At 51.6% G+C, this 25,835-nt stretch overlaps 1 protein-coding gene across 7 annotated transcripts in view; it reads right to left on the bottom strand.

Moving 5' to 3' along the window:
* Nucleotides 1-25,835, bottom strand: part of MAD1L1 (mitotic arrest deficient 1 like 1) — a 312,878-nt gene that overhangs the window by 75,746 nt on the left and 211,297 nt on the right. For all 7 annotated transcript variants that reach the window (XM_084761271.1, XM_084761277.1, XM_084761273.1 and 4 more), the window contains 2 exons: nucleotides 20,625-20,715; nucleotides 2,775-2,982 (listed from right to left, as the gene is read on the bottom strand). In XM_084761271.1, the coding sequence (XP_084617397.1) occupies nucleotides 2,775-2,982; nucleotides 20,625-20,715 (299 nt within the window). The remainder of the gene's footprint in view (nucleotides 1-2,774; nucleotides 2,983-20,624; nucleotides 20,716-25,835) is intronic.

The raw sequence follows: 25,835 nt of genomic DNA, 5'->3' as shown, positions 1-25,835 counted from the left end.
TGCATGGGAAAGGGAGCTAGGGGATGGGGACTACAGTGGGGATATACCTGCTCAGTCAGCATCAAGCTATGCAGCACTGTGGTCCCGGGGCTCAGAGCCAATAGCTGACACTTTCCCCAGAGCAAGAACAGCTCTATGGAGACACCTGAGACGAAGTATCTCTATTTGCACTCAAGAGCTGCTCAGACCTGCCCAGACCACCCTTGCACCTCTAGGTACTTCAGAGAAGACTGAGGCCTGGGAGGTGTAGCCCTCCCCAACAGAACAAGACAGTAACTGGCCTGTACCAAACAAAGCCGCCAAACTGATTTCGGCTCTGAGAGCATTGGGGCATCCCTGACCCTCCCTTACCACTCTAGCTGACCTAGGTCCCAGAACCAGGGCCACTGTGTGGGGAATATTTGAATCAAAGCAGGAGCAGCAGCAGTCTTGAAGTCACATGGTACAGGAAGAGCATGCAGACCATGGTATCTCAGGCCCAGCTGTCAAGTGTCAGGTGCTTAAGCATCAATCACACTCAGTCAGGCACAGTGGTGTGAGCTTTTAATTTCAGCACGCAGGAGACTGAAGCAGGGGAACAGAGAGTCCAAGGCTAGCCTGAGCTACAGAGGAAGGGCCTGAGCTATCCATGTTCCACCCACAAAGCCCCACTAGGCCTTGGAGAGTACCCTCATTTCTGAGGCAGAAAGGCTACAAGTAAAGAGAACTCCCCACACACCAGCTCCCTTTCTCTCTTCCCCAGAGACACCTCTGGGATCCACTGTGCCCAGTCAAGCAGTGATAAATTTGATCACCTCCAAAGTGTCACTGTGACAAGATGAGATTGTTTTAATTTTAATGCATGTCTAATTAAACTGCAATTAACCAGCTCGCTGGCAGGGGCCAGAGACAGCAGGGGGGCCACACACACTGAGCCTGGGCGGCTATGGGAGGCTGGATTTGGTCCCTGTATATGGAATGGGTCAGCATTTTTCAGGAGGAACCAGGAAATTCCTGAACTGTCTCCCTAAATAGCCCAGCTGGACTCCGGGCTGCTGGGAGCCGGTGACAGGTAGGTGCATCTGGCTGCCAGTGTTGGTGAAGTGGAGAGCTCAGGAGTGTAGGCTGTCGCCTGAAAGCTCAGGGCTGTTACAGCTTGCTTCTGCTCTATTGGAGAGAGGGAGTGGTCTGAGACCTGAAAGAACTGGGCTCTAGACCCTGTTGCTTTACATGTGTGCGGGCTCTGCTGTGCAGAAGCACAGACACACAGGATGTAAGACGTCAATGTTAAGTTCCTTCATTCTGAAAACCTGACGTGGGAGAAGGGTGGAGGGGAAGGAGTGGGCAGTGAGGGTACGCACTTCCCACCCACAGCCATGCCAGCTGCTCATGAGAAGAGAAATAATGTAAGCCAACATGATCTTCTAAGCTGCCAAGAGACACGGGTCCTGACCTATACCATCTGTCACTCAGAGCTGACCCCTACAGTGACACAGGAACCTCAGGACTCATAAAGGACACTGACAAACTGGAGGCCTGTCGGAGCAGAGCACCAAGGCTGTCAGGCATCCCTCTGGTCAGGCAACAAGACTGTGGCTAATAACACAGATACGTCATATGGAGTGCCTACTCTACACTAGGCTTTCTGCACAAAGCCCCAAGGTATCAACTGCTTCTCAGAGCACCTCAACTTGACAAGACATGGAGGAGGGTGCACCAGCCATCCTCACTCAGATGCTGGGTCCTCGGGGCACCAGACCCCTGATGCGTGCCTTCAGTCAGCCCAGGACCCCTAGGGTCTGTGTGATACTGTCTTCAGGAGCCCTCCATGAAGGCCCAGGGCTCATGCAACAAGTGGTAGGGAGCAGGAGCAGGAATGTTGGGATGAAAAGGACAAGTTCTGCCTCTGCCACTGCATCCTGAGCCCCGTGCTGCAGGAAGGGCTCTCTGATGACGGTTCTTTCCCCCACGGATGAAGGACTCTCCCTGGAAATGGCACGTGCTGCCACAGGACCGGAGGACAGACACACAGAATGGGAATAGGAGTACTCTGCAGGATCAGAGTAGTTGAGAGCCGCATGCAAGACATAAACCCCAAGATGGCAGTGGCCCAGCTACATCCCAGCACAGTGGCCTGGAGTGCCCCGAGGGTAAGGAGACAAGAGTGGTGTCAGGTCAGGCAGGGTCGCTGCAACCCCGGCCACCAGCAGACTCTTGCCCCAGTTCCATTCCCACCCAGACCTAGTGCACGTGTTTCCTTGTACTCCCAAGTATGCACTGCACATCGGCAGAGCAAAGCAGCTAGGGCAGGACCTCATGCTACCATGCTCACTGAGGCTCGGTGACTGAGGCCAGTGGCCACTATACTGCATCGGGATGACAGGCAAATGCTCTGATGGCTGAGGCCTGATTTACTGACTGGAGAGGGTGGTGAAAGGCACTGCCTGTGCTGGTCTGGCTCTTCACTGGAATCTCGGGCCTGGTTGCAAAGGGCCCTGGGCTCTGTGACGTGTGCTTAGGCCAGTGAACGATGGCCCTGCTTTCTCGCAGGATTGGATTTACTCATGATTAATGGGTCACATAGAAACTGATAAATGGTATTAATTTGTTTTGGGGGGTCTGAGACGATCTTAGCTGCTTGCAAACTTGGATGACTAACCCTGTTTGTGAAGCCTGCAGGGAAGCAATAGCTCTCAGCTGGCCGCAGGGGCCAGCGGGCTCTGTCCATCCGCACAGCCCAGATGCCCCATGCATATACCTTCCCAGAGACCATAGGGCTGGGTGAGTTGACCTACCTGCCACCTCCTTGGATGAAGGCAGGTTGGAGGCAGCCTCCAGGTCAGCAGGGACAGGGCCCCCTCTCTCTAGGGCATGCACGAGTCCTCGCAGTCGCTCGCACTCCTCCTGGAGCCGGTCATGGTCCTCACGCTGGCGCTGCCTGGCCATGCTGGCCGGGTTCAGGCTCATGTGTAGCACTTTGGTTCGACTCTGGTTGTAGTCACCCTAGAGGAGCAAACACAGCAGAGGGTCATTGGGTGTGGGTGAGGAGCTCAAAAACATAGAGCACAAGCCAGGAGGAATCTTGATAATGGGTGAACAGTTGTTGGAACATGAGGTATGGGGTGGCAGCTGCTGTGACAACCATCTTAGCACCCTGGACAATGTGTACAGGTGAACCTATTACCAATCTGGGTTCTAATCTCTTAAGAGTGCAGAGGCCACGAACTAAACTGGTAGAGAAAACTAGCAAATCAGTCTTCCTCCTCTTTGGCCATCATAGGTGCTCAGAGCACACCAATCCCCTGCCCAGTCTACCTAAACACCAAATTTAATGCCAAGCTCCAGTAGGGATGAGAGGCACAGGCTTGTAATCCCAGCTACACCATAGGTTAGGCAGGAGTTTTTGCCAGGATAAGGCCAGTTAGGGCCATAGAGTGAGTACAAGGGTAGCTTGGGCTATTTGGTGAGACCCTGCCTCAAAAAACAAAAAAACCTAAAAAAACAAAAAGCAAAACAAAACAAACAAAAGAAGGAGGAAGAGGGCTGGAGATGAGGCTCAGTGGTACAACTCTTATGTAGAACCTAGCAGAGAGGTTGGGGGCGTGGGCTCAGTGGTAGAGCCCCTGCCTAGAATCCCCCAGTGAGGGGCTGGGGTGTGGCTCAGTGGTAGAGCCCCTGCCTAGAATCCCCCAGTGAGGGGCTGGGGTGTGGCTCAGTGGTAGAGCACCTGCCTAGAATCTTCCAGTGGGGGGCTGGGGTGTGGCTCAGTGGTAGAGCACCTGCCTAGAATCTCCCAGTGAGGGGCTATTGCAGGGCTCAGGATGTGGCCTAACACTTGCTTAGAATTACCTAGTGAGGGTTGAGGGTACAGCTTAGTCATACTGGACTTGACAGCATGTGCAACGGAGCCTCCACTCACAGACGCCTCCACCCAATGAAACCTGATGCAAACACTGAGTGACCAGACTCACAGTGCCTATGTTGCTGCCCTGTGAGGCCTGTCATTGATCCCTTTCTGCAAGAGGTGTGTGAGAGGGAGGCCCAGAACTGAACAAGAGCACCTTACTCTCTAGAATGGCTTCACAGAGAAACTATGAGTGCAGTAAAGAGAGTTCTCATAGACCTCACTCTGGTACCCACAGATAACAGTGCCAATGAGTGGCACCCACACCTCATTGCTCCCTCAAGCCAGGGACAGCCACAGGAGAGCAATGTGGCTGAATCTAGCATGTATCCCAACATGTTACAAAAACAGTGACTTGAGATTAGTGGCACCAGAGAGAGGGTGGACAGGATGCCCTCATGACCTCTACCTCTCACTACATGCAGATGCCAACTCCAGCGAAGCCAAGTCAAGATTAAAAGGCTATGGGAATGGAGAGACAACTCAGAGGTTACGAGCACTGACTGATCTTCCAGAGGTCCTGAGTTCAATTCCTAGCAACCACATGGTGGCTCACAACCATCTATAATGTGATCTGATGCCCTCTTCTGGCCTGCAGGTGTACATGCAGACAGAGCACTCTACACATAATAATAAATAAATCTTTTTTTAAAAAGTTTAAAAGGCTAGATTAAAAATAATTTTGAGGTTATTTTATGAGTATTTTGCCTGCTCGTACATAAGTGTACTGCATGAGTGCCTGGTGCCCATGGAGATCAGAAGAAAGTGTTGGATTCTCCAGAACTGGAGTTACAGCCGTAAACCACCTTGTGGGTGCTCTGCAGCCATCTCTCCAACCCGAAAGGTAAAGACTGAGAGTGAGCATGGGGAACATCACTGTCCCGACAGCACAGTGCTGACGACGTCTCAGATGGGATAGAGGATGTGCTGGCAGGAGAGAAATGAATGGAAGCTGGTGGAAAAGCAACACTCAGGGAGCTGAGGCAGGAAAATTACAAGTTATGGGTTAATCTGGGTTACATCAAAAAGGCAAATGAAAAAAAAATAGGGCTGTATGTGTTGGGGGAGGTACATTGTACCTGAAAAGGCACAGGAAAGGAGGTGGGCAGCAGCAGGCTGGAATCCTTCTCAAAGGTTCATTCACCTGATCGCCTCACACCTAGATGCTATTCGCAACTCAAAAGTAATCAAGAACGTCAGCTACTGAAAAATAGGCAAAATAATGAGCAGACACTTCCCAGGCAGAACCCAGAGAGCCAATGGACACTGAATGGTATATAGGTGAGCCACCAGGAAAGCCCAAACTGCAGCCAGAGAGATGGCCACACACCAAGCATGAAGCAGGCATCCCATGCAGGAGGGCTGTGCATTCTGGCAGGGCGCTGCGTGGACAGTGGTGTGGTGAAGCCACTGAAGGGACCCATCCACCCCCTGACCTGTGTGAGATCGGAGGCTCCCCGCTGTCTCCACTGAGCCCAAGATGGCCTTCTGTGGGGTCTGAGATGACTCAGAAAGTCAAACAAGGAGTCAGTTGTCCTCTCTGGCTGACCTCTCTCCAAGTGCCCCTGCTCTCTGACATGAAATAAGGCTGCCCCAGAGCATGGGATGGAGGCTTGGATTTCTCTTCTAGGGTCTGGGTGGCAGAGAACTCATATATGATGAGCCCTACACTGATGGGCTTGGGGTCCAATCCTCAAAGCCCAGGTGCTCAGCAAGGGACACTCACCTCCAAGTCTACATCTAGGGGCTTCCTGGCTTCTCTGGCCTCAGTCTCCCCTCCCATGATGTTTGCTTAGGAAGCAGGGAAAACAGCCCACCCATTCAGACATCACACTCACTGAGCAAAGAAGCTGGGAGACTCATTTAGTGAGGCAGCTGGTGCTCAGTAAGCCTCGGCATCCCATGAGCTAAGTTGCCATAGGTCACTGCCCTTCTAAAATGTTGAGGGCAGTATGGTCTTTACCTGGAGTACCTCATCCAGGCCACAGCCTGTCAGCCCTTGGCCACTCCTCCAGATTCGCAAAGGTGGGTGGGAGGAAAACAGCAAGACCCTTCACACAAGCAAACTGCCCAACTGCAGTCTCCTGGGATGGGATAGGGTAGGGGGAGACAGGGAACAGTAGAGTTTGCAACCTTGGCTTCCCAGGCCACATCCTGAGTATATTCTCACCAGAGAGGTAGGAAGGAGGAGGCCACCAGCCAGAACTGGGAAGAGGGAGGGAGGGGGAAGATGCCTGCAGGCTCTTCAGGGCCTTCCTGAGAACCTTGTAAAGCCCTGGGGATGAAGAGGCTCCTGGAACGCAAGCCGATTCCCCGGCTTTCAGGGTTGAAAGAGGCTGTTACTTGTGCAATTTCAACAGTCTGTTATTCCGTGCAATTTCACCAGTCGGGGAGATAACCAAGCATGTGAAATCCTTCACCCACACCCGCTGTGACAGCCCTGGGGCTGGACAAGCACCTCGGCTTCCCTCCCCAGGCCAAGCACCGAGAGCTGGGCAGGGAATCAGAACCCCAGTGCCTACTGCGCAGCTCAGTGAGAAAGCAGCCACAGACTACAGGCGTGGGAACTGGCAGGGAAGAGCATCACTTGTGCCAATGAAACCATGCTCACCCAAACACAAATATTTCACGTGGCCTAAAATGTTCTTGAATTTTTCTTTTTAAAGACTTTAAAAACCACAACTCAGCCCTTAGTCTGAATGTTAAACAGGCTGACAGGCTGGGTCTGGGGGGATCTCAAGCTGAGGTGGGGTAACTGAGGCCTGGAACAGCTCCCATAGCCCCATACTGAGCGCACAACACAAGAAGCCACAAGACTCCTGGGAAGAGCCCGGTGTGGCGGTGCACATTTTATCCCAGCACTCAGGAGGCAGCAGCAGGAGGAACTCTAGGAGTTCGAGGCCAGTCTGGTCTACAGAGTGAGTTCCAGGACAGTCAGGGCTACACAGTGGGACCCTGTTCCAAAAATCAGAGAAGAAGGAAAGGAAGGAGGGAGGAAGGGAGGAAGGGAGGGAGGGAGGGATTCTGGGGACAAAGCAGGCAACCTGTCTAGCTTGAGACCCTTCTGCCATGAAGTGCCGAGGCCCACTGCCTCACTCTACCGAGCATGAAGCCAACAGTGATGCCTCAATGCCTACCAAAACAAGTACCCAGCTACAATCTGACAGGCAACAAGTGACAGCCCATCACTACCCTTGCCGGCTCCTCTCCACAGCACCTACGCCTTATGACACGCTGTGTCATCTTAAACACTTGTTTTATTAGCTGTCCCCTAGCAGAGGTCAGCTCTGTGAGGACAGGGCTGTCTGTCTTGTTCTTCACAGTACTTCTGGTACTGACAACGTGTCTGATACGGCACAGAGTCTACCGAATGGATGTTTAATAAATAGAACATCTCTCAGGCCAGAATGTATTTCACACGCTTAGAAATCAGATCACCAACTGAAAGCATAAAGAGCCAAGAGGTCCAGAGAAACAGCCCGGCCTCCCTCCTGTGACAGATGCAGCATCTCTGCTCCTGAGTAGACACAGGGCTGCTACTGCAGGCACAAGTGACCCCAACTTAAGAACACTCTTCCCTACACGACCACCTGGGGACAGGGATTGCAGGTGAAGGGGCAGCCAGCCATCTGCAAGGGAGGGAGGAGGCAGGAGCAAGGGCACCACCTAGGCCCACAGTCATGTGCGCTCTCACTTGGCACCCAGCACCCACCTAGGTTACTATGCCCAAGTCACATGGCAGGGCTGAGAGAACGGGGTTTCAGAGCTTGGTCTGGAAAGGGAAGCTAAGTGGCAGAGGTGGAGGGGCCACAACGTGCAGGAGGAAAGCTGGGCGGGTGTCATCCATGTTAAGTGTGGCCTCAAGACTACCGGGGTGGCAGGAGGGGGCGTCAGTACTACCACCATCAGGCACACCAAAGACCCCGCTGCAAGGAAGGGCCAGCCAAGAACTTCATGACAAAGACAGGAGGCTGGGCAAACCCTGAAAGGCTGTCACAGGCCAGGGAACCAGGTCAGTGTCCCCTAAAGCATACCAATCTACCTGCCCAGGAGATATCACCAAACATGCTTGCTTCTGTGCCAGGGCATATTTGAGTACCTGAGCGGCCAGGCGGCTATGTGGCCTCTCTCTACAGCAGAGGCAACAGAGACAACTCAGGGGAAGAAAAGAAGTGCCAGGTTCATGCCCACAGCACTAGACCTTGTCTTGGCACTGTTTTTGGTTCTGCTTTGTCTCCAGACACACCTGCTGCCTGTTTCAGGCCCAGGAGCACCAGTGCCGATATAAAGAAGCACCGTCCAGGGGGCCGGTGAGGCATACGAGACGAGCAGATGGGAGCGAGTGAGCAACTTCGCTGAGTCTGCCACAGGATGACAGCTTTGAGGAAGAAAAGGGAGAATGGCTGTAATCTGCTGCTAAAATTTGTTGCCTTGTTTGATTCGCAGCTGAGGAAACTGTGGAGGCACTGACAAGAATCTCAAAAGGAAAATTCTGGAACTTTCCTTTGATGCCACGATGCAATCATTGACTAAACAAAAACATCTCACTTGCTGAGCGAGCGAGCTGACGTCTTTGGATAATGACTGTGGACACACCGGAGCTGACAGTCAGACTATGAGGCAGGAAGGTAGCAATACCGGGACACTCTGTGGCCCCTGGTCAGGGCTATAGATAGTGGTATTGTCAGGCCTCTGCAGAGGCTCCTCCAGGGCACAGTGCAGACTCCCTGAAGAAAGGTGGCTCTCACCGCCTTTCTGCTCTGTGACCTTTTGTTTGTTGCTCAGGTCCATGGAAGCTTACGTGACCAGCCACGTGACCATCCAGACAGCCAGCAGGCACACGGCTGGGAGGGCCAGTATGTGGTGCATTCGGTTCACATAGTATATTCTTCTCCTGATGTGTGAGTGGCCTTCTGCAGGCCCTCCTAGCCTCTGGGCCTCTGGGCCTCTGCTCTCCTGAGTGAGGGGGAACATGGTGACTCTGACCCTTTTTGTATGTGGTGCGCATGGCTGCATATAACCCAGTGTGCAGGACCATGCACATACGGAAGCCAGAGTGAGGCACTGGCTGGGGCAGGGCCCTTCTTCTACTGCTCTTAGTCATGTTGTCTCCAAACAGGGTCTTTTCACTGAACTGGAAGCTCACTGCTTTAGGCAGGTAGTAAGCTCTTAGGCTCCAACGTCCTCCACCCTCCAATGCTAAGGTTATAGGCATGGACCATGCCTGGCATTTTATATGGGTGCTGGGGAATTGAACTTGGGTCTTACCCACTGACCTGTCTCCCCTATCTTAGTGAATCTGGTCTTCAAGAACCTTTCTTTTGGGCTAGAGAGATGTCTCAGGGGTTAAGAGCATTTACTGCTCTTGTAGAAGACTCACATTTGGCTCCCAGCATCAGATGGCTGATGTGAGTGCTGGGAATTGGAGTTCCAGTTTGAATCAGAGTTCCCAGCATTCCCCTCCAGTTGCAGGGGATCCAACATGGGCATCTGTAAGTACCCACATGGTGCACATAAGATGTATACACGCACGCACGCATGCACGCACACACAGCCTTCCAGCCTGTGAGGTGGTTCAGTATGTAAAGGGAAAAGGTACTTGTTGCCAGTGCTGACAACCTGAGTCCCATCCCGGGGACCCTCAGGACAACAGAACCACATCTCCTATGTCCTCACTGGAGGACAGCTGCCCCTAGCCTCACTCCTCCGGGTCCAGCTGCCCCAGGGAAGGTCCAAGTAGCAAGCTGAGAGACAAGGCCGCCTGCCACTGGGTGCCTGACTCGCATACCAAGAGACCCTGCTGGAAAGAGGCAGCAACGCGAGGAGAATTAAAAAGCACAGTTAAATAACCGCCGATCCTCATGCATATTTATAAGTCACTCAACTCAAAACTCAATCAATACCTCTCCCAGCTGAGCTCGCAGCTCCATAGCGAGAGCAAGGCCTTTGGTGGACTGCTGGGTCTGGGAGTGGTGGGCGGAGTTGGGTCAAGGAAGAAGCAGAGGCCTCAAGTGTGGATCACAGGTCCCCCAGGTGCCCCACTCAGCCTGTGGGACCTGCTTGATCAAGAGACCAGGTTGGGCCACACTTCTGACCTGCCCTCAGCAACTCCAGGGATGAGACTAGGGAACTGCTTGAGCCAGCATAGCTCCGGGAGGTTTTTATGACACCCTCAGGTGCCTGGCTCCTGGTGACTAGGGTAGAGGAGAAACCAAGACAAGGGAGTGCCTCTGACTTTCTCATGCACAGGCCAGCACTCAGACAGAGCTCAGGAAGGACAGAGGGCTGGTGACTGCTTCAGGACCCTTAGGGTCTACTCTCTTTAGCTGTTCTGCTCGGGCCTCCTGGCAGGGCCATAGGCAGGGCCATAGGCAGGGCCATAGGCAGGGCCAGGCCTGGTATGGAAGTCAGTGATCCCACAGTCCCAAGCATCCCCTCATGTTCTGAAGTGATCCCACTGGGCTGCCTCCTTTACCAGCTTCAGCTTGTCCCCATGCTGTGGGTACTGCCGAGTGGCTCCAAGTCCTTAGGAAGGACAAGAGGGTGGGCAGACGGGAACTCGTTCTTTACAACAGCTTTGGAGGGTGGGCAGCTTTTGCCTAGGTGGCTCACGGGGTCAAAAGCTAAAGAGTCAACCAACCCAATGCTTTTGTGTCCATTCCTGCACCCAAAGCAGGTCCCACAGTCTGTTTGCCTGTCTACCTATCCATCCTCATTCCTAAAGCTAAGATGCTAGCTGACTAAGGCTAAGACTGTCTGTTTGACTTGCCCCCAGCCCCATGTTTGACATGCCCAGGTGGCTGGCTATCTCTCAGTGTCATTGATCATACTATTCATGGACCTGAGGTTTCCTCGAGATATCGTGAGAGGCCTGGTTAAATAAGCCTAGCCAACTCCATGACAGGCTTCAGGTTCTTGTTAGTTCAGAACAGGCCGAAGTCCCCATTCCTTGGAGGTCACTGGAAATGCTGCAGAAACTGGCAGCCAATCAGAGACGGCCTAGCCACCTGGTCGGAGGAAGATAAGTTTGCTTAAGGTTAGTTTACTGATGGTCTAATTGCTTAAGGAAGATGTACTGCCAGTCTAAAATCGCTTGCCTTATGATTAACTCATGACTGCTGACTAGGGTCCTGAGTTTACTCGGCTTGTCCAGACTTTCTAGTTTGAATGCTCCAATTATGTTAATGATCGCCTAATCCCCTTGGAATGCCCTGAGATGTCTTTAAAAAGAGCCTGCGCACTCACCTTGGGGTCACCATTGTGTCTAAGTGGTGACCCCAGCATGCTGGAGTTCTGCAGAATAAATGCTCTTTGTTGCTTGCATACTATTTAAGCCCAGGGTCTTCAGCTTATTCAAGACCCTAACAAACCCTAAGAAATAAAGGATACCTACCAAAGTGAGGCAACTACTAGAGGCTACGAGGTGCAGACCCAGGCTGGTAAAAGAGATGGCAGCCACTAGCACTCATCCACCACAGTGGGATCAGAAGTGGTGGCAGCAGCAAAATGAAGGAGCAAGCAGAGAGCCTCACAGAGCACTTAATAGCCACAGGTTTCAGGTACTCATGTCCCAAGGCTCTTTGGCCACTGGGGCACCTGGAGGTCACCCGTTTCCTCTTTTATGCTTACTCTCTCTGCAAAAAGCAGTGTCTGATCCAGTTTGCTTAAGATATGCTCCAAATCCAAAAGAAGCCCAGAGCTGGCAAAGCCAAACCCTAAGAGCATGGCAGCCGTTGGGGAGAGAGGGACCACCTGGGCATATGCAGTGCTGTGGGCTTGCCAACCAACTGGACCAGTCACCACAGGGCAGGACAGTCCTGGGGAGGATGTGGGACTATGGCGGCTACACACACGCTCAGGGATAGCTGCCATAGAAGAAGCCAGGGAGTCTTCAGGTTTGGTCTCCAGATCCTGGCCCCGTGCTCCATCCCTCCTCTCTGCATCGGGCTTGCAACCCAATGTACTCAACAAACCAAATAGGGAGACAGCAGGTAGAGGTGGGTCAAGGAAGGCTGACACTCAGGAGCTGATGTCTGCGCAATGCTTGTGGTTGACAGCCAGCAGGAGGGAGGCAGCTGAACTCAACTTTGGGCCCAACTCCACCAGCTCCAAGCTCGGTGTGTCCTCAGGATCCCAGTCTCCACTTGTGCCCCACAGCACTGAGGATGACAATGGTTTCACTGCCAATGACAAGGACAGACACCCTGGGCTTCTACAACAGTATAGTCAGGGTGTGGGCATGCAGTGGAGACTGTTCCTGGAGGAGAGGCAGGGATCCATAGCTTAGGCTGTCATTCTCAGTGTCCCCAGGTTGGGCCAGGCAGAAGAACCTCTGGAAAGCAAGGAGCCTCTGTTCTCACAACCTCCTTGCTGGACAGTAACTGGCTGTTGCCCAACCCCCATGCCTGGTGCTTGCTAAGGGCTGGCAGGAGGCTGCAGAGAGACAGGCCAGCAATAACAGGATCAATTAAGAGGTGATGGTCAAGGGTCAATGAGAGCTGAGCAGGAGTCCGTGAGGGAGGTCTGAGAGCTACCACCATTAGCACACTGACGTGCATGGCAGGCACTTCCATCCCTGCTCCTCAGTCTCTGTGAAAGCTGATTCATCCTCCCCTCCTGCCTGTCCCTCTCTCCCCTCTGTCTCATGTAGCTCAGGCTGTCCTTGACATCACTATGGAAGCCAGGAAAATGACCCTGAACTTCTTCATGAAGATGGACTCCTGCCTCCACAACTTGAATGCTATGACTACAAGCATGCACCAGCATGCCCAGCTTACATGGTGCCAGGGAGCAAACTCAGGCTTCATGTGTGCTAAGAGAGTACTCTATGAGCTGAGCCGTAACACCGGTGCCTTACAGCTTTCTAAACAGAGATAACACATTGAGCCATCCCTCAGTGCATGAAGCACATGCAGAGTTGTACAACCATGACTGCCCTCCATCCAGAATGCCTTCTCTTACCAGCTGAAACTGACATTAAATACTAACTTCCTGCTCCCAGCCCAGCCTGGCTTCTGCTTCTCTACTTTGCATTTCTAGGCACCTGATATCCAAGGGAACTGGCTTCTTTTTCTTATGGAATTCATCAGGGTGTAGCCATACTGCAGCAGGTGTCAGGAGTTCATTCAGCGATGAATAATGTCCCATGCGGTACAAAGGCTATCTACTTCTCTGCCCATGGTCACAAGTGCTCCATGTGAGCCCAGTGTATGAACAGTTCCCAACCCCTGCTTCCAATCCTTCTGGACTTGACAGGTCATGGTTAAAGCAAGGTGCTTTGAGGTTGTTTTGGTTGTTCTAAAACAAGGTTCTATATATAGCCCAGGTTGGCCCTAAACTCACCAGCCTCCTGGTTCAGACTCCTGACTGCTGCGATCAAAGGCCTATGCCAACACAGCTGGTTCTAAAGGGGTCTACCAAACCATGGCATCCACAGCAAGCATCATGAAGCCCCTCAAGACATTTCCCCTAGAAACCAGAGACTTATCCATAACAGCAGGGTCATGCTTATCTTTGTCAATATCAGGCTCTATGACAGAGCAATTCATTTGAACAGGGAATACTCTAAGGCTGCCACCACCAGGAGGGCCAGACACCTGGACAAAACTACCCCATCTGTTTTGAGCACAGATGGTGAAAGAGATGCCAAACAGTGCCAACTATGCCACACCCTGAAATGCACTGTTCCTTCCATGTAGTTCCCCCAATGCTTGACAGCTGTTCCATTCATTAGCCTCCCCATGGAGACAGCTTGGCTGGACAGTCTCCATGTTGGTGCTGCTATGCTCATCTCTCGTTGTACCCTGCTGCAGGAGAGTGTCAATTTTCCCAAAGATTAGTCACAAGCAACAGTCTAAATACTGGGTTTCTATAGTGCTAAGAGTTGGGGTGTGATACAATGACAAATACCTGACTAGAATGAACCAACCTGAGACTAGGGGTGTGGCTCAGTGGTAGAGCCCCTGCCTAGAATCCCCCAGTGAGGGGCTGGGGTGTGGCTCAGAGGTAGAGCCCCTGCCTAGAATCCCCCAGTGAGGGGCTGGGGTGTGGCTCAGTGGTAGAGCCCCTGCCTAGAAACTCCCAGTGAGGGGCTGGGGTGTGGCTCAGTGGTAGAGCCCCTGCCTAGAATCCCCCAGTAAGGGGCTGGAGTGTGGCTCAGTGCTAGAGCACCTGCCTAGAATCCCCCAGTGAGGGGCTGGGGTGTGGCTCAGTGGTAGAGCCCCTGCCTAGAATCCCCCAGTAAGGGGCTGGAGGGTGGCTCAGTGCTAGAGCACCTTCCTAGAATCCCCCAGTGAGGGGCTGGGGTGTGGCTCAGTGGTAGAGCACCTGCCTAGAATCCCCCAGTGAGGGGCTGGGGTGTGGCTCAGTGCTAGAGCCCCTGCCTAGAATCCCCCAGTGAGGGGCTGAGGTGTGGCTCAGTGGTAGAAAACCTGCCTAGACCCCCCCAGTGAGGGGCTATGGTGTGGCTCAGTGATAGAGCTGTAGCCTAGAATCCCCCAGTGATGGGTTGGGGTGTGGCTCAGTGGTAGAGCACCTGCTTAGAATCCCCCAGTGAGGGGCTGAGGTGTGGCTCAGTGGTAGAGCACCTGCTTAGAATCCCCCAGTGATGGGTTGGGGTGTGGCTCAGCAGTAGATCCCTTATCATGCACAAGGCCTTGGGGTCCACTTCCACATAACCAGTAAAAAAAAAAAACCTAATTAAAAAAAATAACAAAACAAAACGCTGGGTTTCTAACATTATCATCTAAATCCTTCACAAATACTCCAAGGAGATAAAGGTGCCTTGACATGAAAAAGTGCGATCACCAAAACCTTAGACGCAGTAAGAGGAAAATGAGCATCAAGTAGCCTGCCTTCTGGGTTCTGAGTGCTGCTGAGCAGGCTGCAGGTAGAGATGCCAATGGGAATAAGCTAGAAAGGCACAACGCTGCTGCAAGATGAGACCATTGGGCTCGAGTGAGCCTGTCAGATAACCTCTGCCTTCTGACCAGACTGCTAATCCAAGCCAGGGTGCTGAGCTAGTAGTCGGGGTTAGTGTAAGGGTCCAAGCTGGGGGTCTGTGGAGTATGAGGACCCTGGATACAGTGGAAGGTAAGAGGCTGCAGCAAGTTCAGTGCTCCAGCAAAAACAAGCAGCTGGTGCTTTGGGGGACTTATAGGGCCAAAGGACTAAGCTCTGTAGGAGGTGACATCAAAAGGAGGAGGGGTTTAGTATGGAAGGTACATCAGTCACTCCAAAACAATCAAAAGAAATCAGCGCCTGAAGAAATTCACCACACTGCCCATCAGCAAGCTGGCTGTTTTTAGTCTCTGGCGTTAATAAACATGAGCAGCCTGCGCTTACCTCTGTGGGGCTATGCTCTCTATCCTTTCACTGAGCATATTACTTTATATAGACTCTGTAAGGCAGGCCTTGGAGGCTGTACCAGGAGAGACGCTGAGCTCATCTCTGCTCAAGGCCAGCTCCCAATCCTGCCACAAGTAGAGGCAGGTTGGACATATTCTTGTCTTGTGCAAGATGTTAAGGCACAGTAGGGTGTGAGGTGCAGGCCCACCCCAGTATATGGGGGCTAAGACAGGAGGATCACAAGTTCAAGGTCTGCCTGGGATATGAAGTGGGTCTCCAGGCCAATCTAGGTAACTTAGTGAGAACCTGACTCATAATAAAAAGAAAAAAAAGAAGGCTAGGGTTGTGGCTCAGTGAGAGAGCACCTGCCTCAAATCCCCCAGTGAGGGGGCTGGGGTGTGGCTCAGTGAGAGAGTACCTGCCTAGAATCCCCCAGTGAGGGGCTCGGGTGTGGCTCAGTGGTAGAACATCTGCCTAGAATCCCCCAGTGAGGGGGTGGGGTGTGGCTAAGTGGTAGAATACGTGCCTAGAACCCCCCAGTGAGAGGCTGGGGTGTGACTCAGTGGTAGAGTACGTGCCTAGAACCCCCCAGTGAGGGGCTGGGGTGTGACTCAGTGGTAGAGCACTTGCCTAGAATCCCCCAGTGAGGGGCTCGGGTGTGGCTCAGAGGTAGAGCACCTGCCTAGAATCCCCCAGTGAGGGGCTCGGGTGTGGCTCAGTGGTAGAGCACCTGCCTAGAATCCCCCAGTGAGGGGTTGGGGTGTGACTCAGTGGTAGAGCACCTGCCTAGAATCACCCAGTGAGGGGCTGGGATGTGGTTCAGTGGTAGAGCACCTGCCTAGAATCCCCCAGTGAGGGGCTGGGGGTGTGGCTCAGTGGTAGAGCACCTGCCTAGAATCCCCCAGTGAGGGGCTGGGGTGTGGCTCAGTGGTAGAGCACCTGCCTAGAATTCCCCAGTGAGGGGCTGGGGTGTGGCTCAGTGGTAGAGCCCCTGCCTAGACTCCCCCAGTGAGGGGCTGGGGTGTGGCTCAGTGGTAGAGCACCTGCCTAGAATCCCCCAGTGAGGGACTAGGGTGTGGCTCAGTGGTAGAGCACCTGCCTAGAATCCCCCAGTGAGGGGCTGGGGGTGTGGCTCAGTGGTAGAGCCCCTGCCTAGAATCCCCCAGTGAGGGGCTGGGGTGTGGCTCAGTGTTAGAGCCCCTGCCTAGAATCCCCCAGTGAGATTCCTCTAGTGAGGGGTAGCAGTAGAGAATTTACCTAGGATATTCAAGACCCTTGAATAGAATCTGAACATGCAAAGAAAAAAAATAAAGGGAAGGAAAAAATGGTGAAAGTAGTAAAGGTCCACTGGGAGATACAAGATGGAAGTAGTGTCTGTACACGAGCAATGCTCACAGTAAGGCACAAGACAAAAGCGAGATCTGTTCTAGAGGGATACAAAGTAGGTCTCCAACTAGAGACATCAGTCAGCACATTGGTTCAAGGAGAGCCGGCATGTAGAGAATATTAAGTCTCCAGGTCCACCTTATTCCCATAACTGTCATCAAGATTCCAAGCCTGTAGGAGAGGCATGGTCACTGCCCACAGGTAGCTGTACAATGGTCCTGGGCAGGGGCCGGCAATCAAGCACTGCAGAGTCTCTGTGGATAGCTGGAGGAGAGGGTGCCATGGCTGGGCTAGATAGAGCAAATGGGTTCAAGACAGTGGCAAGAGTGGCATCTGGCTTGGTCTCTGCAGCCTAGGCAACACTGCAAGACATATAGACGGGTGGTGTTCTGTGGGCCTCGCAGACATATTAAATCTTTAATAGGCAGAGACAGAGACTGTCTGCAATGCTTTGAGAGGACGCCCCAAGTCTCTGCCTGATGTCTGAATCTTGGTACGCCACTTACTGCTCTGTGGTATGTTACTGCCTTCCATGATCCATAACCTTCATACAGGGAGCACTGATGCTGCCTCCTTGGTGTGTCACTCAGCATCAGGTGGAGGTTTGGGGGGGCGGTACAAGAGATTGGTGCTGGCACAGCCTAGAGCTCATGGATCCAGACAATACTGGTTCTTCCATACAGTATCTTGGGGCCTTGCCTGACATGGTTGTCTCATGGTAAGTGACATTCTGACACTGCAGAAGTGTGTGCAGTGAGCCCCCTAGAAGCCAGACACCTGTGTCAACAGCCAAGGTCAACACTGGAAGGATGGTAGTAAGGGGGAGGAGACGGGCTTGGAAAGATGCTGTCCTTGTCCTGGGCAGGAGGCTCTGGATAGGTGTGGCTGACAGGAGCCAGTGGGGCAGCAGGAAGGCGCAGGGTCATACACTCGGTAGATCCCAGGTAGCTGCAGGGGAAGGTAGATGGGAGGGAGGTGTGGGCACAGGAAGAGGTGAGGCTGGGCACCCTAACCGCACTGCTGCCTGTGACGCAGACAGGAGCAGGGACGACTACAGGCACGGGAAGCTTTCCGCTCCCAGGAAACCCAGCAATTTTCTGCCCACTCCATTTCCAAAAAAGATATACTGATTTTAAATGTCACTGGGCAGCCGTCTGGGCTCTGTTCTGAGCAGCGTTTTAGGAGGACTGTCAAGTGACAGAGACACCAGCCCAGCTTCCCCGACTGTGGGAAGACTGTGCCAGGCTGAGCCGGAAGGACTCTATAAAGGATGGTCAGCTCAGAGAAGCCTGCCCCTGGCGTCCACTGGCATAGCCTCACTGGTGGAGGGAGGAGCTCAGCGCCATGATGAGGCGATACTGTGGGACGGCGGGGGCCGGGGCGTCAGATTCCAGAGATGAATTCGCTTAATTACATGCATGCTCGAGTGCTTAGAGGAAGTGTACAGATGTCTGCAATTTAGTTTCAAATGCATCAAAAGAATAAAACGGACTGATGGATGGCAGAGGGATGGGTAGGAATGTCATACAGCCACAAGTGTGCCCATTCCCGGCAGGATGTAGGTGGTGGGTAAGTGGGCATTCACTGTAAAATTCTTTCAACTTCTCTATCTTGAAACGCTTGCAATAAAATCCTGGAGGAAAGTGGTAAGGCCAGCTTCCATGGAGGCCCACCCTTACTGCCTATAATGCAGGAGCCAGGAGGCATCAACTTGTCTCAGAGATGGGTGAGCACGTCATCCTTCACAGAAGAGGAACCTCACTTATCACCAGGCAGGGATATGACCTGTGCTGGACGGGCTCCTCTGTGTCTCAGGGTGGTCAAAGCCCCTGACCAGCCTCGGTGACGTACAGTGCCCTGACCTAGCTCATCAGAAGCAAGTATGTGGAGGCCTTCATGGGAGGCTGTGAGGAGCATGGGCCTCTGTGATAAAGCGGCTGTCCTGCTTTTAGGGGACACAGAAGGCACCTAAGGACAGAGATTGCCAATCCCCTCTCCCCCTATTTGCCTCTGTGCCAGCCTTAGTTTTCCCATCTTTAGGTAAGGCCTTCCTGCAGATTTTCCCCTTTCCACACAGGATCTCGCTATGGAGCCCAGGTTCTGAAACTTGCAAACAGCCTCTTCAGTGCTGAGACTGAGGCCTGCACCACTGTGTCTGTGCTCCCTGGAGCTCTGACAGGGCTGACTGGGAGTCCAAAGTTGGCTGTCCACCCAGCGAGCTGGTGTGAGATCCCATTAGGCAAGTAGACCTTTTGCTCCTCACTAGCCACATAAGCAATGCACCTGGGTCACTCTGGTCAGTGAACAAACAGCCCGCGCCCCAGGAGACCCAGAAAGGATGGCACCAACTTGGCCAGGCTGCATGTAGCCACTGTGATGACCCTTCCACTAAGCCCCCAAGATGCCCACACACCCAGCTCTAAGTGGTCACCGGAGTTTTGCTTCCTCGCCAACCAGCTGTGAACTAATTACGAAAAATTCTAACTAGTTGAGCTCCCTCTCCAAGCATATGTTCCCAATTAAGATGAACCGCAGCTGATTTTAATCAATCTTCCTTGAAGCGCCAACTTGAAGCCACTCTTCCTCTCTGGAGGGAAGGAGTGAGGCGGAGAGTGCGAGAGCAGGAGGCTGCCTGCATACTGAGCACACGGGCAAGGCTTGAGGAAGGTTAAAGGCTGGCCAAGCACTGCGAGCTTCCAGGTCTGAGCACTAGAGCTGCACTGAGGAGACCGGGACTCAAAGAGGCTGGCATCAAGCGTGATGACCAGGCCATAAGAAGACCAGGACGGAAGTTTCTTCCCCGGTGCCGGAGGGGCCCAGGTTCAAGACCAACATATACTAGGAATGAGGTCTTTGCCCTTGATGAAAACGGAGGAGCAGTGATAGCACACGGCTGAGCATCTGACAAGGGCTTGCGGGAGGGTGGGGTGGGGGGAGAAAGGCCCTAGCTCAAGATTCCCTCAAGAATACTCATCACAGCCTTCCTCTTTCTTTTGTAGGTTTGGAGATAAGGGTTGAAAAGAAAGAAAAGGGGTCTAGAAATATATAGGGATGATAGGACAAAAAGTCGATTATTCAATCTACTCCTCAACTTAAGGCCTTAATGGTTACTCACCAATGAGGTTCTTTTTAACTCATTGGTACAGAATTTTATATATTGATGCAATGGTATAGAACTCAAATTTAAGATTATTCTTCACACACTTTCTATATATAAATTTCTACTCTAATATTAGGTATTGTACCCATACAACTCAATTATAATACAAGATTTACTTCCAATACCTTGAAAGTGGTATTGCAGGCTGTTTAGGATCCTGCAGGAAGGAGATCTTGTGAATCCCACCCTCGTGTCACCCACATGGGGCACAGAACACTGGCACTTCCTCCAGCTGTGCTGTCCCTGAAGTCCCTGCTAGCTGCACTGAAAGCCATTTATCACCCATGCTAACACAGTTCTGCAGCCAGGTAGCCTCAATTCACCCTCCAGCAGCCCTCGGCCCAGGACAGTGGCCCAATTAGAACAGAACAGGATGACAGGTCCTAGGGCCGGGCATGAGCACAGCCAAGGTTCTGAACACCTCACTTCATCAAAGTTGTCACCTCTCCCATCACCAAGATTGGTAATGGGGACACCATCTGATTGCCTCTAATAGGTGCCAAGGTAAAAATCAATGGCCTGTCTAGAAGTCGGGCAATCTCTAACCTGTGGGCTTCTTGCCATGAGCAGTGGGATCAAAAGGAAGAAAACGAAAAGGAAGAACCAGTCCAATGCAGACAGCAGTGAAGGTCACGGCACAGGGAAGTAAGCAGAATGGGGGACAGCAGCAGAGGCCAGTGCTGAAAAGCAGAAACACCAAGGGCAGGAGGAAGGCCTGTGGCCCTGCAGGACCCAGCAGCAGCTCTCAGCCAGGTAAGGTGTGCAGGAGGAAGCCTGGGGTTTCATGCCCGGGAGCTGGAAGGAGTAACGTCTGTGCAGGGCATATGTCACTGGCCATCCCACACCTACCTGTAGGGTTAGCCTCTCCATCTGCATCTCCAGTGCCTGCTTCTCCTGTTCCAGGCGGCTCCGCTCACCTTCCAGCTCCTCCACCTTCAACCTGCAAGAAGATCACGGCATGACCAGATGCCGCCACAGCCTGACACAGATGGAAGGTCACGGCCGTGGTGGTGATTCCAAGGGCAGAGTGGGAGCCAGTGGGGAGCACTTGTTCAGGCTCAAGGGCTCAAACCTGGGAGGCTGCAGATTGGCTACAGGTAAGAACTCTGTGTCTCAGGATCCCTGATCTGCTCTGGAGGGTGACCGCAGGCTAGACGGGGAACTGAGAAAAGGAAAAATGACCTCAGGAGTCTTCAGGACAGTGGTCTCAACTTTCCTAGTGCTACAACCCTTTAATACAGTCCCTCATGCTGTGGTGACACCCAACCATAAAATTATTTTCTTTGCTACTTCATAACTGTAATTTTGCTGCTGTTATGAATCATAATGCAAATATGTTTGAAGACAGAAGTAGAGCAAAGGGGTTGTGACCCATAGGTTGAGAACCACTGCTTTAGAATGATGCAAGAGTCCTAATGTGCTGCAGAAGGGACTGGGGACATGGGAGTTTTGGACAAGCCATCAACTCTGAGGCTTGCTGAGATACACAGCACACCAGCCATCCAGCCATAACACAGGATGACAATGGCGCAGGTCCTCAAATCTGTGTAGTTCAGGGACTTGAAACACAGTAGCCAGCCAGCTTCAGGGACCTGAAAGGAAATGAACTGTACAGGGAGCACCTCACTACAGCAGACACCGAAGAGAAAAATGTGTAGCATCCAGTGGGGGGCGGAGAGGGGGACATGGGGGAGGAGAGAGAGAGAGAGAGAGAGAGAGAGAGAGAGAGAGAGAGAGAGAGAGAGAGAGAGAGAGAGAGAGAGAGAGAGAGAATGAGACTCGAGTCAATAAGCCAGGCTTCCACTTCAAGAACAGAGAAAACAGAGAAAAGGCTGAGCAGGATGGGGACGTACCTGTGAGCCAGCCCTCCCAAAATGAAGGCAGAGGGGGCAGGAGTTCAAGGCCAGCTTTATGAGTTAGGATCTGTGTGGCCCTGGCTGGACTGGAATAGTCATTAAGCACTCCAGAACAGACCTAATGAATGGCCACAAAACCAACCTTAGAAAGTTGAAGATACTCAACGTAATAGGATGCCTGCCATTAGAGATCAGTGTTAGAGGGACAGCTAGAAAAGCCTTAAGCAGGAGGCAAGTTGACAACATACTCTTGTTGGGGCGATGGCTTTGTGGGGAAGCACTTGTCTGGAGAGCATGAGTCTTGAGTTCGATTCCCCTACGTGAAAAGCTGAGCACAATGGTGTGATGACGCACACTTGTTATCCCAGGGCTGGGGAGGCAGAGACCAGACCAGGGGTTCTCAACCTGTGGGTCATGACCCCTTTGAGGGCTGAACAATATGGTGGTCACCTAAGACCATTGGAAAAACAGAGATCTTTATGTTATGATTCATAACAGTAGCAAAATTAGTTATGAAGTAGCAATGAAAACAATTTTATGGTTGCAAGGGCATCCTACAACATGAAGAAGTGTATTAAAGGGTCGCAGCATCAGGAAGGTTTGAACCACTGGCCTAACCAAATTGGTGAGCTCAGGCCAGTGAGAGATGCTGCCTCTAGGGCAGGTGTAAGAGTTGATGGGCTGATACCTGGAGTTGGCCTACACCCACCCACCCCCACCCCACACACTCATAAGACAAAAATGTAAGAAACTACAATCTGAAGTGACTCTCAAGTCAGAAAAAAACTCACAAGGGAGATTAGAAATTGCCAGAGACACACACCAAGAAGCACCTGAGGGTTCCAAATACAAGGAAGACGGCACAGCAGAGCACGCACAATGAGCCCAAAGGAAAATCAGACAAGAGAAAGCAGCTCGAGCTGGGAGCTGACAGCAGGCTGCAGACAATGGGGTTGTCTGAAAGAGGCAGCGGAAAATTCCGGGCCCAGAAGCTGAGGTCCAACAACAAACCTTCCCATGGCAAAGAAAACCAACCAGGGAGAAGAGCTCACTGTGAAAGTGGAAGATGCCCAAAGACATCACAGGATAAAGGTCGCAAAAGGATGCTAGGGACAAATGGGCACACGTCGAACATCTGAGATGAGAAGTCAAAGGTCTCCCAACCAAGGGAAGAGGGCCAGGCCAGTAACCACAAGCAAACACTCCAAGGAAGGATTATACTCTCCTTCAACTGTGCAGAGAAAGGGAGGAAAAGGAAGCCCTCCCTTGTTGAAACCAGCAGCGGGCAGACCAAACAAAGGCAAAGACACTTCCAAAAACGATGGCCAAGCTGGGCCTGATGGCATAGGCCTGCCAACCAAGCTATGTGGGACTGGGGGAGCAGGATCAAGCGGTACAGGCTTTGCTGGGCCATGGTTCAGTTAAGGACTACTCGGTGGGATTCCATCCCACAGTGTAAAAAGCAGTTACAGAAAGAGAGCTGGGAAGGTAGTTCAGGGGTAGAGCGCCTGCCTAACGTGCATGAGGTCATGGGTGAAAACTGCAAAGCTAAAACTTAAATGAGAATGAAAATTTAAATATATGAAATAAAAACTAAAATTATTGTTGAGAGAGAAGGCGCACGCTGAGTGATTCCAGCACCCACAGAGGCAAAAGCAGGCGGATTCCTATGAGTTTGAAGCCAGCCTGGTCGACAAAGTGAGTCCAGGAAAACCTGTCTTGAAAAATCAACAATACAACAACAAAAAAAGCCCACTAAAATTATTTTTTAAGAGAAACAAATAGAGGGGGCTGGAGAGATGGCTCAGAGGTTAAGAGCACTGTCTGTTCTTCCAAAGGTCCTAAGTTCAATTCCCAGCTCATAACAATCTATAATGAGATCTGGAGCCCTCTTCTGGCCTGTAGGACTACATGTAGGCAAAACACTATATACATAATAAATAAATCTTTTTAAAAAATGAAAAGAAAACAAAAGAAACAAATAGAACTGAGACCAGTTAACCTGGGGACAGACGTGGACATGCCTAACCTCATAAACCTGGGGGACTGGTGTGAAAAGCCCTAACCATGTAAACCTGGGTCAGATGTGGAAACACCTTAGCATGTAAACCTGGATGTGGAAATGCCTAACCACATAAACCTGGGGGACCGATATGGAAACGCCTAACCATGTACAAGCTGTTCCCTGAAAGCTTTCTATGCTGTTGTAAGGGGGTTTGAAAATAACAGGAGTATAAGCCACCACAACGTATAAAAGGTGCTATGTGACCCTCCAATGCGCCAAGGGCAAGAAGCAGTACTCTATCTGCTGCAGTTGAGACAGGACATCCCTTCACCAAATCCATTGCCTTGCACTCAAGAGGGAAGCAGCCTCACCAGGACATGGCATTCCTGAAAACAAAAACAAAAACAAGCAAACAAACAAACCCAGGGGAGGATACCTGTGAGATCTCCTCAGGACAAGGTCTGTAAGGTGGTTCAGTAGATTAAGGCATTGCCACCAAACCTGATGTCCTGAGTTCCAGCACAGAATGGAAGGAAAGAAAGAATGCAATCCTGAATGCATGTGTGCACATGCACATGCGTGGACACACACACACACACACACACACACACACACACACACACACACACAATCAATGTAATAAAGAAATTTTTAAAAAATTGGGACAATGCCTGCTGTGACTGCTTTCATCTGACTAAACTGCCAAAGCAATTAGACAAGACAATGAAATAAAAGCTTCCAAATTGTAAGAGCAGCAAACTGCTCCTATTCACAGATGCCTTGTTGATACACAATCCAGCAAAGCAGCACCATAAAAATCAACATGTGAGAACTCTGTTGCATACTCTGTTAAAGCATCAGAAGAACAAAACATCTGGGAATGAATTTACACAAGGCAGAGCGAGATGATCTATGACCTGCAAAGCACTGAAGAAAAGAAAGACAGAGAAAAGGAAAGCCATGTGAATGCCTGTGTCCACAGAGGAACCAACATCCACATAGGTTGTCTAAAACAACTGTCAGTAACTTTAGCGCCAGGGGATCTGGTGCCCTCACCTGGACTCTACAAGTACCTGCACCCACATGCACATGCACATGCAAACATAATTACAAAATAAGAAAGAGTTCTCTTTATAAACATGTAGATGCTTGTGTTCAGGGACAGGAGAAACTGATGCTGAGGCTGCATGGGGCAAAGCAGACAGGAAAAGAAGAGCCAGCTGGGAAGATGCACCTCCTGCCTCCAGACTCACAGCCATGGAAGGGGAAACATTCTTTTAATGAGATGCCCCCTAGGGTGCTGCACCGAGTGGCAGGTACCAGTGTGAGGAAATGATAGGCATGGAGTCCACCCAAGTGGACAGGCTGCCCCAGAGCAGGCCACAGGCTGAAGTGTGCGCCAAAGGAGCTGATGACCGCACCTCCACTACCTGTTCATGGCTACCCAAAAGAGTCTCCACAGCACACAAAGATAAAGTACTGGCCTCAAAGGCAGGATGGCCTGAGTTTGATCCCCAGGCCTCTCCAGCCCACCCACCTAATCTGCTTGGTGAGTTCCAGACCAGGACTCAAAATACCAAGATAAGCAGCTTTTGGAGAATGACAACAGAGACTGTCCTCTCACTGCCGCATAGACACACCTGCCTTTGTGGCCCACAGCCCCTCACGTACAAGTGCACTCACTGGCACATGCAGGAGCAAACTCAGAGAGGTGGGAGCAGGTTCTGGGTTCCATCTCCGGTGATAACAATCTTAGTTGGTGATTGCAGATGGCCAGGGAGACACAGGAAGCTTACACTCGACATGAAGAGAAGTTGGCAATATAAATGCATTTCTTCTTTTTCTTGTTTTTGTTCTCTCTCTCTCTCCCCCCCCTTTCTTTCCTTTCTTCCTTCCTTTTGTATGTTGTTTCACTTACAAAAAAACAAAACAAAACAAAACAAAACAAACAACAACAAACATATGAACTGGGCATGGTGGTGCATACCTTTAATCCCAGCATGTAAGAGGCATAGGTAAAAGAGTAAGTTCAAGGCTGGCCTGAGCCATTCAACAAAACTTTACCTTAGAAAACAAAACCCCATACATAAATAAGCACAGGAACTCCTAAAGATGGTGGTGTGAACACAGCACTTAGGAGCGCTGTCAGAACGCCACTGGAGTTGAGAATAAAGGCAGTCTTGCTTCTCTGAAGCCTGG

The sequence above is a fragment of the Acomys minous genome (assembly GCF_964271855.1).
Source record: "Acomys minous genome assembly, chromosome: 16".
In the NCBI taxonomy this organism is placed as follows: Eukaryota; Metazoa; Chordata; class Mammalia; order Rodentia; family Muridae; genus Acomys; species Acomys minous.
This window is presented reverse-complemented; position numbering and strand designations above follow the sequence as displayed.